The sequence below is a fragment of the Danio rerio genome, chromosome 19 (assembly GCF_052040795.2).
Source record: "Danio rerio strain M-AB ecotype USA chromosome 19, GRCz13ab, whole genome shotgun sequence".
Taxonomy (NCBI): domain Eukaryota; kingdom Metazoa; phylum Chordata; class Actinopteri; order Cypriniformes; family Danionidae; genus Danio; species Danio rerio.
The window spans coordinates 40,669,430-40,682,370 of record NC_141039.2 but is presented as its reverse complement, the minus strand read 5'-3'; the positions used below and the strand labels follow the sequence as shown (position 1 = coordinate 40,682,370).

At 33.7% G+C, this 12,941-nt stretch overlaps 1 protein-coding gene across 2 annotated transcripts in view; it reads right to left on the bottom strand.

Annotated features, from left to right (window-relative positions):
• The window catches only part of col9a2 (procollagen, type IX, alpha 2), a 45,588-nt gene extending 32,647 nt beyond the window's left edge, over positions 1-12,941 (bottom strand). Inside the window, exons 1-8 of one of the 2 annotated variants that reach the window (XM_088651295.1) lie at positions 12,636-12,941; positions 10,324-10,398; positions 8,685-8,720; positions 6,259-6,321; positions 4,990-5,043; positions 4,647-4,781; positions 4,036-4,417; positions 1,762-1,815 (exon numbers count right to left, since the gene is read on the bottom strand). Coding sequence is in view for 1 of the 2 variants with exons in the window: in NM_212579.2 (NP_997744.2) it covers positions 1,762-1,815; positions 4,036-4,059; positions 4,746-4,781; positions 4,990-5,043; positions 6,259-6,321; positions 8,685-8,720; positions 10,324-10,398; positions 12,636-12,707 (414 nt within the window). In the remaining variant the exon portion in view is untranslated. 2 annotated transcript variants of the gene reach the window in all.

Here is a 12,941-nt window from a genome sequence, read left to right as displayed (position 1 = left end):
AGGTTACTGTAGGTCAAACAATACAACTATGCATCTAAACTGCATCTGTTGACTTTACTTTGAGGCTGTATGTAGAAACAAACATTTACTTTACTTGTGAACACTTATGTTGTCTATCTTTGCTCAGTTTCAGACTGTTGAATGAATATTTTCTCGCATAGACTGATTGGCAACAGAATGAACCGTCATGGGGTGGTCAAATATATATTTTATTATCTATTATTTTAACTATTAAAGGGGTGGTCCACGACGATTTCATATTTTAAACTTTAGTTGATGTGTAATGTAGCTGTGTGAACATAAACAACATCTCTGAATCTAAGACGCTCAAAGTTCAATGCAAATGGAGACATTGGTTTTTAGAGTTAGCTTAGCAAAGTCTACAGCGAACGAAGTTCAGGGACTACAAAAAAATTCATCCGGGTTATTGGTTTTATAAAAAGGGACGTCGCCAGAGGTGCAGTAATGTTCTAACAGAGATGCTTCCTGGTGATGTGGAGCTGATCTGTGAACCACAGCACATTACGTTAGCCAACCAATAAGAGCCTATTGAGAGCGGGTCCTCAGAGGAACTAGGAAATATGACAGTCATTTCATTTTAGCTGAGTAGCTGTAAGATATATGAAAAAAATAATGAAATTTTCAACAAATTAAGCATCAGCACACATTACTTTGTACCCTATAAACACAGCCAAGCTCTAATACACTCTGGACCACCTCTTTAACATTATTTAAGATGCAGATCAGATGAAACTATTTTTCTCTGTATTCAGGGGCTGACCCCCATTCATCATCGTCTGTCAGGGTTGAATCAAAGATCAATTGGTGGTGTCAACCCCCCTCCAACCCCTAACCCCATCCCAACCCCCCCCCCCCCCCCCCCATCATAAAAAAAAAAAACCTGCTGTAATTCAAAGCACAATTATATGGCTTTACTGTACAATGGGGAGTGACAGAGACAACTGAAGTGAGGATCCACTTGCAGGTTTATTCAGAGTCGGGCAAGCAATGATCACCACAGGTGCCATTGTATAAAGATGTATAAAGGCAATCCAGAAACGTAGACAAAGATATCAGACGAGAGGTCAGAAAGCAGGCGGCAGACTGAGACAAAAAGGCTAACAAGGTCAAAACATGAAAAACAAGACTAGGAATTGAAATATCACTTCACAGATAACAAGACTCGGCAATGGAAGTGAGTGTTTGTGCTGCTTAAATAGTGTGTGTAATCAGTCTTTGACAATCCTCAGGTGGTGCGGGTGTAATCAGTCAGTATGAGGAAACGTGCATGTATGAAAATGTAGTCCAGAAATGGCGGATTTGTAGTCCATAAGTTATTGTGAGTGAGATCCAGCGATCTTTGAAGTTACGATCGCTGATGATCGTGACATTACAGAGTCATTTCTTGACTTGAAAACCACAAAACAAGATACTTTGAAGAAAGCTAGAAACCGGTTACCATTGAAGTCCATAGTATTTGTTTTCCCTAATATGGAAATCAATGGTTTACAGGTTTTCAGCTTTCTTCAAAACATCTTTTTTTAGTGTTCAACAGAATAAAGAAACTTTAAAAGGTTTGGGTGAGTAAATAGTGAGTAAATTTTCATTTTGGGATGAACTGACCCTTTAAACCCCTTTTGAGCTACTGCAGAAACAGTGGTTTTAGCTAGTAACAAAGGTTAAGTATTAAATAGCATTCTTAAGCAGAACAGATTTGTATACTGTCATCTTATTATGAGGATGTATTCGATTGAGACCCACCTTTGGTCCTGTAGGTCCAATTTGTCCAGGAAGCCCAATGGGCCCTGCTGCTCCCTGTAATGAGATAATGAACAGTGAAATGAGATACTTCTTGATTAATCGAATGCATAAATAAGGGTGTGCTGTCAAGAGCAGAACAGAAGGAACCTCTGCGGGCAAAGATTCCATTAGGATTCATGAGGAATTGTAGGGTTTGTAACTGCATGTAAATGTGGAGCAGATTATTCTCACTGAAACTGCATGTGAGAAAATGATGAAAAAAATCAACTTGTGATTTAGTTTAAAGTCAAACTGACACCGTACAGTTGAAGCCAATATTATTATCCATACTGTGATTATTTTTTTCTTTTTTCCAAAAAATGTTTAACAGAGCAAGGAATTTTTCACAGTATTTCCTATAATTTTGTTTTCTCTGTAGAAAGTCTCATTTGTTTTATTTCGGCTAGAATAAAAGCAGTTTTTATTTTTGTAAAACCATTTTAGGGTCAATATTATTAGCCCGCTTAAGCAATATTTTTATCAGCTGGCAACAGAAGAAATCCCTGTGATACAATGATTTGCTAATTACCCTAACTCGCCTAATTAACCTAGTTAAGCCTTTAAATTGCACTTTAAGCTGAATACTAGCATCTCACAAAATATTTAGTAAAATATAACATATCAACATCAAGGCAAATATAAAAGAAAGCAGTTATTAAAAAATTGATTAAAACTATTATGTTTAGAAATGTTAAAAAAATATTTACATTAAACAGAATTTGGGAGGAATGATAATATAATTATAATAATTCTGGCTTTAACTCTTTATGCCATCATGAATGCCTGATCATTGTCTTTTAGCACATGATCAATAACACTTTAAAAAATGCTGGGTTGTTTTACCCAACCTCAGGTCAGATATGGACAAATCCAATCTAGGGTATTGATTCAATAATTATCAGGGGTCGCAACAGCGGAATGAACTGCCCACTATTCCAGCATATGTTTTACACAGCGAATGGCCTTCCGGCTGCAACCCAGTACTGGGAAACATCCATAAACTCACAAAGAAATGGAGTCCGGACTCAAACCAGTGACCCTCTGTCTGTGAGCTGACAGTTCTAACCACTGACACATTTTGCAACCCAACTCTTGAGTTTGTCCATACTTAACCCAGTGTTGGGTTAAAACAAGTCTGCATTTATTAGAGTGCATATATCACAAATGCAGGGTCTAATATGGACAACCCATTAGGATTTTGTCAATGCAAATGTATTTAATTTTTACCCACATTTAATCCAGAATTTTTCATAGTGTACTATTTGTAGTAAATTATTAGTTATACCAATTATAATTGTGTAGAAAGAAAGAAAGAAAGAAAGAAAGAAAGAAAGAAAGAAAGAAAGAAAGAAAGAAAGAAAGGAAGGAAGGAAGGAAGGAAGGAAGGAAGCAAGGAAGGAAGAAGAAAGGTAGGAAGAAAGGAAGGTAGTAAGGAAGAAAGAAAGGAAGGAAGAAAGAAAGAAAAAATGTAGGAAGAAAGAAAGAAAGAAAGAAAGAAAGGGAGGGGGGAGGGAGGGAGGAAGGAAGGAAGGAAGGAAGGATTATAATTATAATTGTGTAGAAAGAAAGAAAGAAAGAAAGAAAGAAAGAAAGAAAGAAAGAAAGAAAGAAAGAAAGCAAGGTAAGAAAGAAAGAAAGAAAGAAAGCAAGGTAAGAAAGAAAGAAAGAAAGAAAGAAAGAAAGAAAGAAAGAAAGAAAGAAAGAAAGAAAAAAAGAAAGAAAGAAAGAAAGAAAGAAAGAAAGAAAGAAAGAAAGAAAGAAAGAAAGAAAGAGAGAAGGAAGGAAGGAAGCAAGCAAGGAAGAAGAAAGGTAGGAAGAAAGGAAGGTAGTAAGGAAGGAAGAAAGGAAGGAAGAAAGAAAGAAGGAATGTAGGAAGAAAGAAAGAAAGAAAGAAAGAAAGAAAGAGAAGTAAGGAAGGAAAGAAGGAGGGAAGGAAGACAGAACGAAAGAAAGGAAGGAGGGAAGGAAGACAGAAAGAAAGAAAGAAAAAGATTTAACTAATAAAACCAAGTCAAATTTGATAAGGGTATATACAAAAACTGCTATTGAATACATGATAGATTTTATTTATTTATTTATTTATTTATTTATTTATTTATTTATTTATTTATTTTATTTTTTATTGGATCAACAGTAGTTTTTAACCCATACAACTTCCATTTTGGTATGTAATACATTTCCCAATTTATAATTTGACATTTAGTTGTCATTGACATGTAAAATAGTTTTGCTTACAGGAAGTCCAGGCAGTCCAGGTCCCTAAAGGTAAAGTAGATAAACAAAATAAATACATATATTATAAACAGAGCTCCAGTGTAGTCCATTAGCACTAAAAAAACACAAAAACCATTCTAAAGAAATGTTGTACCACAGAGTCACCTGTTGAATAGGTGGAGTAACTGCGAGTAGAATGAATACTTCACACAAAATATCCAATTTACTATTTACTGAAAAGCTTCCAAATCTTTACAAATTTAGATTTTTTCTGGAGCACAAAATAAAATATTTTGAAGAATGTTGATACCCAGAGTAGGGAAAAATACTATATGAGTCATGCAGGTCTATATGAGTTCACAACATTTAGCAGAAAACTGAAATTTACAAAGGTTTGGACAGCCTGATCTCACGAGAAAACGTAAGTATTTTACGTTTTGCTAGTTTAGTGGCTAATTCGTACGAATTCGTACGATTTCAGTCGTACGAAATGATACGATTTTAAAAAGGAGGCGTGGCACCTAACCCCACCCCTAACCCCAACCGTCATTGGGGGAAAAGCAAATCGTACTAAATTGTACGAATTAGATCGTACGAATTCATACGAATTAGCCACTAAATGAAAAAGTTACGAATTGCCGTGAGATTGTGTTGGTTTGGAAGGTTTGGTTTTGGGGTAAGTTGTCCCATTTACAGCATTAAAAATTGTTTATAAAAGATGCCATGCTTACAGGTCGTCCTGCTGGTCCTCTAGGCCCTGGCTGACCCTGTGAAAATCAGTAAAACACAATATGGAATTAGAATGTTTATTAGATCACTATTAAAATGTTTTCATCCATTATACTCCTGTTAACATAAGAAATGACTGGAAAGAAACGGTTTATGTCAATGATAATATTGTGTGCCAAAGTGGTGACCCACATAAATATAAATTGTGTTAATTTTGCACCCATATTATATTCATATATTCTTCACCTTTGGTCCAGGATTACCACGAGGACCCCTCTCACCCTTCGCCCCAATCAAACCCTGGAGAAAAACAGTAAAACAAGCCATCAGGATAATTATCAGACATCAACTCCAATATATTGTAATAATAAAAGAATAAGACATTAGGAAATTTAGGATATATACATATATATATATATATGTTTTAAATTATTAATAATTTTATTTAATTAATAATTATTTAAATTATTTGACAGGGACAGTGGACAATCAAAGAACTGCTCCAGAATTTACTACATAGCTAAATTTCAAATAGACTGCAGCTCTGCACAAGAACTTTGGCTAGAGGAGAAATGGACGTGCCCAAATGAGGTTTCTCTCAAGGTTTTTTTCCCTTCACTTTCGTCAATTGGTGAAGTTTGTTCCTTGTCAATGTCGCCATTGGCTTGCTTGGTTTGGGACTTGTGGAGCTGCACATCGGTTGCTCTTTAGTGTTGGAACTCTCAGCAGTGAATTTTAAACCACACTGAACTGAACTGAACTGTACTACAACTGAACTACATTGTAAAGGCGCTCTAGAAATAAACAGAAATTAAATTAAGTTGAATTGAAATACAAAGCACATAACAAAAAACATAAACACAATATCATAATAAAGTAAATTCATCAAGATTTAAATGATAACCCCCTCAGTGTCACACACATGATGACTATATCTAATGTTAATTGGTAGAATTACAGGAAAAGCTGAAATCAGTGACTCTACGATTCTTTATGCAATCATATAATCATGATACAGAATCATTCGCTGGATCATATTAGCACAAATATGTTGATTCAACGGATTAATTGTGATTCATAAGCAGTAATATGTAAAGATCTGTAGATATTACCTTCAGAAACAAAATCTATATTATCGGTACAGACTTCCTCAGATTATCAGTCCGCTGAGAGGAAACCCACAGATTGGCATTCCTGAGCGGATTAACCGCTAAATCCAATAAGGAATGTTTGCTTCCTAGCATGTGACTGAGAAAGTCTGGCTCATTAGAAGAAAACATCTCCATTTCTCAGACTAATGGCAACATTTTCGCGTGTAGGTGTGAATAACCTTCAGCAGAACAGCCTTTCAAATGCCAGTGTTCATTACAGAGCAGCTGCATTGAATGAAAATGAGATCAAGCTCCCCGTCATGCTCGATCACATAAATATAGTCAGATCACTGCCAGAGCTGCTTTTTATTTCCAAATGAGCTATTCACATGTGTAATAATATTTCATAGAAATGATAACTCACATCAATGCCATCTTCACCCGGGGGTCCATCAGGCCCAGGCTCACCCGACTCTCCCTTTTGACCCTGTAAAAGTGGTTCACGTAACAAAGTAAGAATGTTCTAGCATGGTATTTTCATTGTAAAATAATAATAAACTGTCAGAGCAGAGGTTTAGGTCCTAAATTAGGCGTATATAAATGGAAAACACCATGAATTATGAGCACCAGTGAAATAACAGATATTTACACACTCTCAGAAGTAAAGGTACATAAGCTGTCACTAAAAGGTACACATTTGTACCTAAAAGGTTCATATTAATACCTCAAGGGTACATATTAGTACCTTAAAAGTACAAAAGTTCTCCTGTTAAAATTTTTCAGGTACTATAATATATACTTTTGAGGTACAAATATTGACCCTTTAAGTACGAATGTGTACCATTTGAAAAGGGACAGCCCCAGTGACAGCTTGCATACCCTTATTTCTGAGAGTGCAATGTAAAACTGGTACACTCTCAGAAAAAAAAGGTACACGTTGGTACAAGTAATGTTGCTTGAGGAACAGTTTTGTACCTTTGTAAAAATTGTACCTTGTCAGGTACATAAAATACCGCTTACTACACTGTTCTGTTATGGTACAACTGAAATAAGGACACAATTGTTTTCATATAAAAGATACAAATGTGTTGAAAAACTCCTTTATTACAATATCTATGAAAATAAATATGACTGGAAAGGCAAAGTTATTTATGAATAGCCTCCATATTAAAACATTAACATTAAAAAGATATATGTTTAAAGAAATTAAAACATTAATTATTAAGTTCTATAAAACAAAACAAATCTATATATATTGTAAACAACATTTAAGGCATTTTAAAAAAGATGTTTGGTAAGTGTTTTTGACACTGTTAAAGTACAAAGTGTCTTGTCACTGTAGTGGTACCTTCGTGGATCAGATCTGTACCTTTGATGAAGGTACAATATTGTATCTGCAGGTTTACAAAAAATAAAGGTACATTTTGGTTTCCCATGGTACAAATCATGTCCTTCAAGGTACAAACTGCAATGGTACACATTTGTTTCTTTGTCTCAACCTCATGAGACCCAAATATTTTTTTTTCTTTTTTCTGTGATTTCCTACATCCTTTGGATTAAATAATTCTACAATTTAGAGTTTTTACATTTTGTTATTATTTTTTATTTTACAGCATGTCCACTGTAGTGGACCACAGGACCATTATAGGTTGAAACGACAGCCAAACTCAGACAACAAAACTGTACAGGATATGGCTGTAAAGGGATATTAATCCAATATTGATGTAACAAAAAGTAAACAAAAGCCATTTTTTTCCTTTTGTATTGAAATCCCTGAAACAGTTTAGTCTGAAAGAGGGCAGAACTCAAAAATAAATAAATAAATAAATAAATAAATAAATAAAAGAAGTAATGTTAATCTAAAACAAATTTAACATAAAAGCGATTTAAAACTCGTTGTCATTCTCTAGTTGTTTCTAATACTCTAATTGTCTTGTTTTCAGACTCTAAATCAGAGTCTCTCTCGACTATCTTATAAAGAATCATCTCTGCTTCAGTTCTGCCCGCTGCAACATATATTAATTACATTAAGATGGTCCTGATGTCCACTATAGTGGACATTTAAAAAAGGATAATATTTTGAAACACAAACTAGGTAACAGCTTTGAAAGCTAAATGTGTTGTTCCTGACACTTTAATAAACAATTGTATATGTATTGATAATAGTAAAAACCATTTAAAATGCTGAATTTGATACGTCTCTCCTTCCCATAAAATGTATGTTGTATGTCAGCCATTTTGGATGCAGTGTAAGAAGTGGTTCCTAGCATGCCAGCCAATCAAATGACATATCACTAGAAAACCCATGATGTCCTCTGAACAGTACAACAGGACTTGACAGACTAGCTCAAAATTTTTTTTAAAAATTCATTAAAATACAATGTCCACTACAGAGGTCACAAGTCAATGGGCGGGGTCTCAGGAGGTTAAGGTACAATTCTGTCCCATAAAAAGGTACTGCCTCAGTGACAAGAGTAAAGGTTTGTACCTTCTTTGGTACAACATTGAACTATTTTTTTTCTGAGAGTATACAAAATAATTAGATGAATTTGGTTTTATTGCATAAATTATTCAAATTAAATTAACACATTACCCTTTAATCAGCAAGGATATTTACCATATTTGACCATATTTGAACTTTTCTGTTTGTGATGCTCTTTTTATTGTTCTACTCACGAAGCATTATGTACCATGCTTTGCACAAAACATTAAGCAGCAGAACATTGTTTTCAACACTGCCAGTACCAAAACAAGATTCTTGAGCAACAAAATAAACTAATTTGAATTATTTCAGAAATGCAGTACTGGATTAGTTAAAAAAAATAAAGTCCAATTCTGATCACTACTTACTCTTGGTCCAGGAGGTCCAGGGGGCCCCTTCTCACCCTGTAAAAAAATATAATACAAATTATTAAGCGGTAGAAAAATGACTATGATATATGAGATTTTAATATTAATAATTTTGCTCTTTCTGACAAACTATTGACTATAAGCAGCTTTGCAACTACACACACACACACACACTGACTATAATTAACTGACTGCAAGCAAGTACATCAACATAATCTATTAATCCTAGTCTACTAATACTCTAATGAAAGTTAACTGACACGTATTTAACAGAATGTAAAATCATTTAAATAAAGTGTAGCTCCGCTGACTACTAAAAAGTCAACAATGAGAAATAGAGTTGAAGTCAGAGTCATTTTTTTTTTTCTTTTTTAAATATTTCCTAAATTATGTTTAGCAGAGCAAGAAAACTTTCACAGTATGTCTGATAACATTTTTCCTTCTGGAGAAAGTCTGATTTGTTTTATTTTGGCTAGAATAAAAGCAGTATTTAATTTTTTAAAGCCATTTTAAGATCAAAATTATTAGCCCCTTTAAGCTATGTTTTTCAATAGTCTACAGAACAAACCATTGTTATACTATAACTTGCCTAATTAACCTAACCTGCCTAGTTAACCTAATTAACCTAGTGAAGCCTTTACTTGTCACTTTAAGCTGTATAGAAGAGTTTTGAAAAATATCTAGTCAAATTGGGTGTAAAAAACGGATGCTAATAATTCTGACTTCAACTGTAAGTACACCAAAAAGCCATGACAGCAAACTTTTTTTAATGTTACTTTTTCTTAATTTAATAAATTAATCAGGTTTCAGTTCAATGTTATTAGCTATACAAGGTTTAATGTAGTATTAGTAAGTCTGACTGATTTAAGTTGTCTAGAAAAGTCAATTTCATTCAACTAAAAAACTTTTTTGCAGTGCATCTTGTAGCTTTTATTACTCAGATTTATAGTCTTTCGCCATGAGTGTCAGAATTGGGTGTGTGATCATTTTTATTAAATCATGTATACTGACATTATACATATCAAAATAAAATTAAATATATTGAAATATTCGTAGAATTTCATACACTGTAAACAAATTATATTACAAAAAGTAATCAAAACAAATGCTTTTACTGATTTTTTTACTGAAAGTTGATGATTTCAACTTTTTATTCAGGTGGACTTGATGTAAGTTGAGATGAGTAAAAAAGATAAGGAATTGCCATGTCAGTAAAGCCTTTTTAATATTCCTCCACGTTTTTCGAGTGACTGATTTTTGCTGTTTATTCTGACTAGAAAAGTTCCTTTGATTTAACAACAACAAAAATAGGCAGCAATAATATTTTACAGAGTAGAGAACCATTTGGATTCTGTTTCTATTATGAATCAGTCAAACTCATTGTTTATCCTGCTGAGTGTCTTTATTCTAAATCCAGCATAGGCCTCAACTGTATCAAATAACCATCTCTCTCTCTCTCCCTCTCTCAATATGGGAAAGGGGCAACATCTAACAGAACCCTTTTGTGTGGTTATTTTTATTTCAAGCGCCCTCTGTTGGCAAGATTTTGAAAGTGCAGATGAAGGTAGGGCTCATGAAACAAGGTGCACAATGAGTGTCTTTGTAGGAGCTCGACCTGTAGTTCAGCTTCAATACTCACATCAATGCCGTCGGCTCCGGGAGTTCCAGCAGGACCAGGGGAACCAGCGGGGCCTTGAGCTCCGGGTGGACCGGTCTAAAATCAAACACACAGAAAGAGCTTTAGTTTCGTCATTATTGAAGGATTCACACATTAAATCTAAATTGCAATCTATACAAGAAAAAAAGTTGTGAAAAATAATGAAAATGTAAAAAATCTGGATATGCTGTATCAGGAGAGAAAAAGTCTGTAGAAAATGTGGTGGTATTTTCGTGTCTGGACTTTTATCTTTACTTTAATTTATTGTATTTAATTAATAATTAATTTTATCAATGCTTTTATTTAATTTATTTAATTAATTTTTAATTGTATCAATGCTTTTATTTAATTAATTTAATTACTATTTAATTTTATCAATGTTTTTATTAAATTTATTTAATTATTATTTAATTTTATCAATGCTTTTAGTTAATTTATTGGTTGTTTAATTTATTTATTCTCACAGCGTACTGTCTATGTACCTGTAGCTAAGTGTATGACAATTAAATTAGCAAATAATAGTAAAAATATAGTGAAATAATATAATTTAGCAATATAATTAAACAATTAATTGACGTTTTGTTTACAACAGTCAGCAAAAGCAACATTTATGTCCTTTAAAAAATATATTAAAGAAAAAAAAGTGAAACAGGCGAACCTCTCTAGTATAAAAACACTGTTAAATTCCTAATTATTTACTGTATATTGTATTTCTATGTTTTATTCATATTTTTTAAATTTTCTAGTAATATTTGGTTTTATTATATACTTTTTATATATTTATTTTTGCTTTAGTAAATTAAATTTTATTTAATATGTAAAAATATATATATTTGCATTCAATCTGTAGTTATTTAGTACTGCTTATTTCAGTTTTTACCAATTAAATAATTTCTTCACATGCACGTTTGCATATTTATTACTTAAAATTATTCATAATACATACAAAACACCCTATTTTTGTAGAGTTTTATTATTTAAAAAAATAATAAATCAAAAGCCAAAGCAATCAGGGTATCCGGGGTGGAAAAAAAGGGGATGGGAATGTTTATTCAGACCCTCCCCCATTCAGCATCAAAGATTGACCTTTTTAATGCATTACTTTATGCAATTTAATCCATAATGTGTGCGCTTTCAATTTGCACAATCCATTTTATGCATATGAGCTACAAGCGAGCGCTGGGCTATGGATGTCCAGCTAAATGTAACAAGTATGTGTTATTGGGCTGACAGCAGCTTCAGCTTCTGTCTGATTGAATAGCAGTGTGTTTTCAATGGCTTCTTTGTAGTCTCTCCTTTTCCACCGTCTCTCCCCTCTCTCTGTTTATCTGCCTGATATTCAATTTGGGCTTCATATTTTATTCAGCAGCTCTCTGTTTATTCGTTTCAGTTACTGAACCAAACTGTTTAAGCATTGAGAGTCAAAAAATAATGCTAAATGGAGACGAAAAAAATAAAAATAATAAATAATAAATAGGCCTCCAGCATCTGCATGATTTGGAAAGCAGTATAATCCATTTGTGTGCATTTTAGAAGACCCAAAAAGTTGGAAATCTTAAAGTTTTGAGGATGAAAAGTTGGTCAATTAAGTGTTTGAAGGATTTGTTGGAGGTTTGACTGGTAGTTGCATCCACAATAAATCACATCACAATTCATCAAACAAAAACACTCAAAAAATTTGTTACACTCAAAAAAATTACTTTTTTTTTTCTTGTTCACCTACTCATTTCACAACTACTTATTTAAAATAAGTTGAATTTTTAAGTTTTTAGGACAACTTAATTGCTTCATGTTCAACCAACTTAAATTTGTAAAAACGATTAAGTTAACTTAAATAATTTGTGTTGAAATAGCATGACTGAATTGTGTGGAACCCAGCCTTTTCTACAGTGCTTGTTCAAACTACCTATTTACAATGAGCATAGACAACACAAATCTTGACTTTATTTGGGGAAAACTTAATTATTTTATGTTCAACCTACTTAAATTTATGTGAACCTAATTGATTTGTGTTGAAATAGCATGACTGAATTGTGTGGAACCCTGCATTTTTGACAGCGTACACTGGGTCCCAAACATCATGAAGGAATTAGCTTATTAGTTTTGACTAATTTAAGTGGATTGAACAGAAAACAATTAAGTTGTCCCACAAAACGCAAGAATTGTGTTGTTTCAGCTAATTAAAAAAAAAAAAAAAGTTAGAACAAACATCAGATGGTTTTTTTTGAGTGTGTGTTTTCCTCCTAGATCATCCAGCATCAATAGAAACGTATTCAAACCACAGCCAAACTCACCACTTGCGATAAGGCCAAGCAGAGGACCTGCAGCAGAACCAAACTCCTGAGGACGATGAAGAACTCAGCCATGGTGAAGATTCACTATCCAAAATCCAACGGTTCCTCCAAACCTAGCCACCCTCTCTCCTGGCTTCTCAGCCCAGGATGGTGGATTCAGGGAAAAAGGAGAGGTGTGTGTGAGCGTGTGTGCTGTGCCCAGGACGGGGAAGAAAAACACAGTGGCAGAGACTTGAGGGGAGGAATGAGAGAGGTGTAACCCAGCCCTACAGCCTGCCCCTGAGAGCTCAGAGAGACCCTCAGACT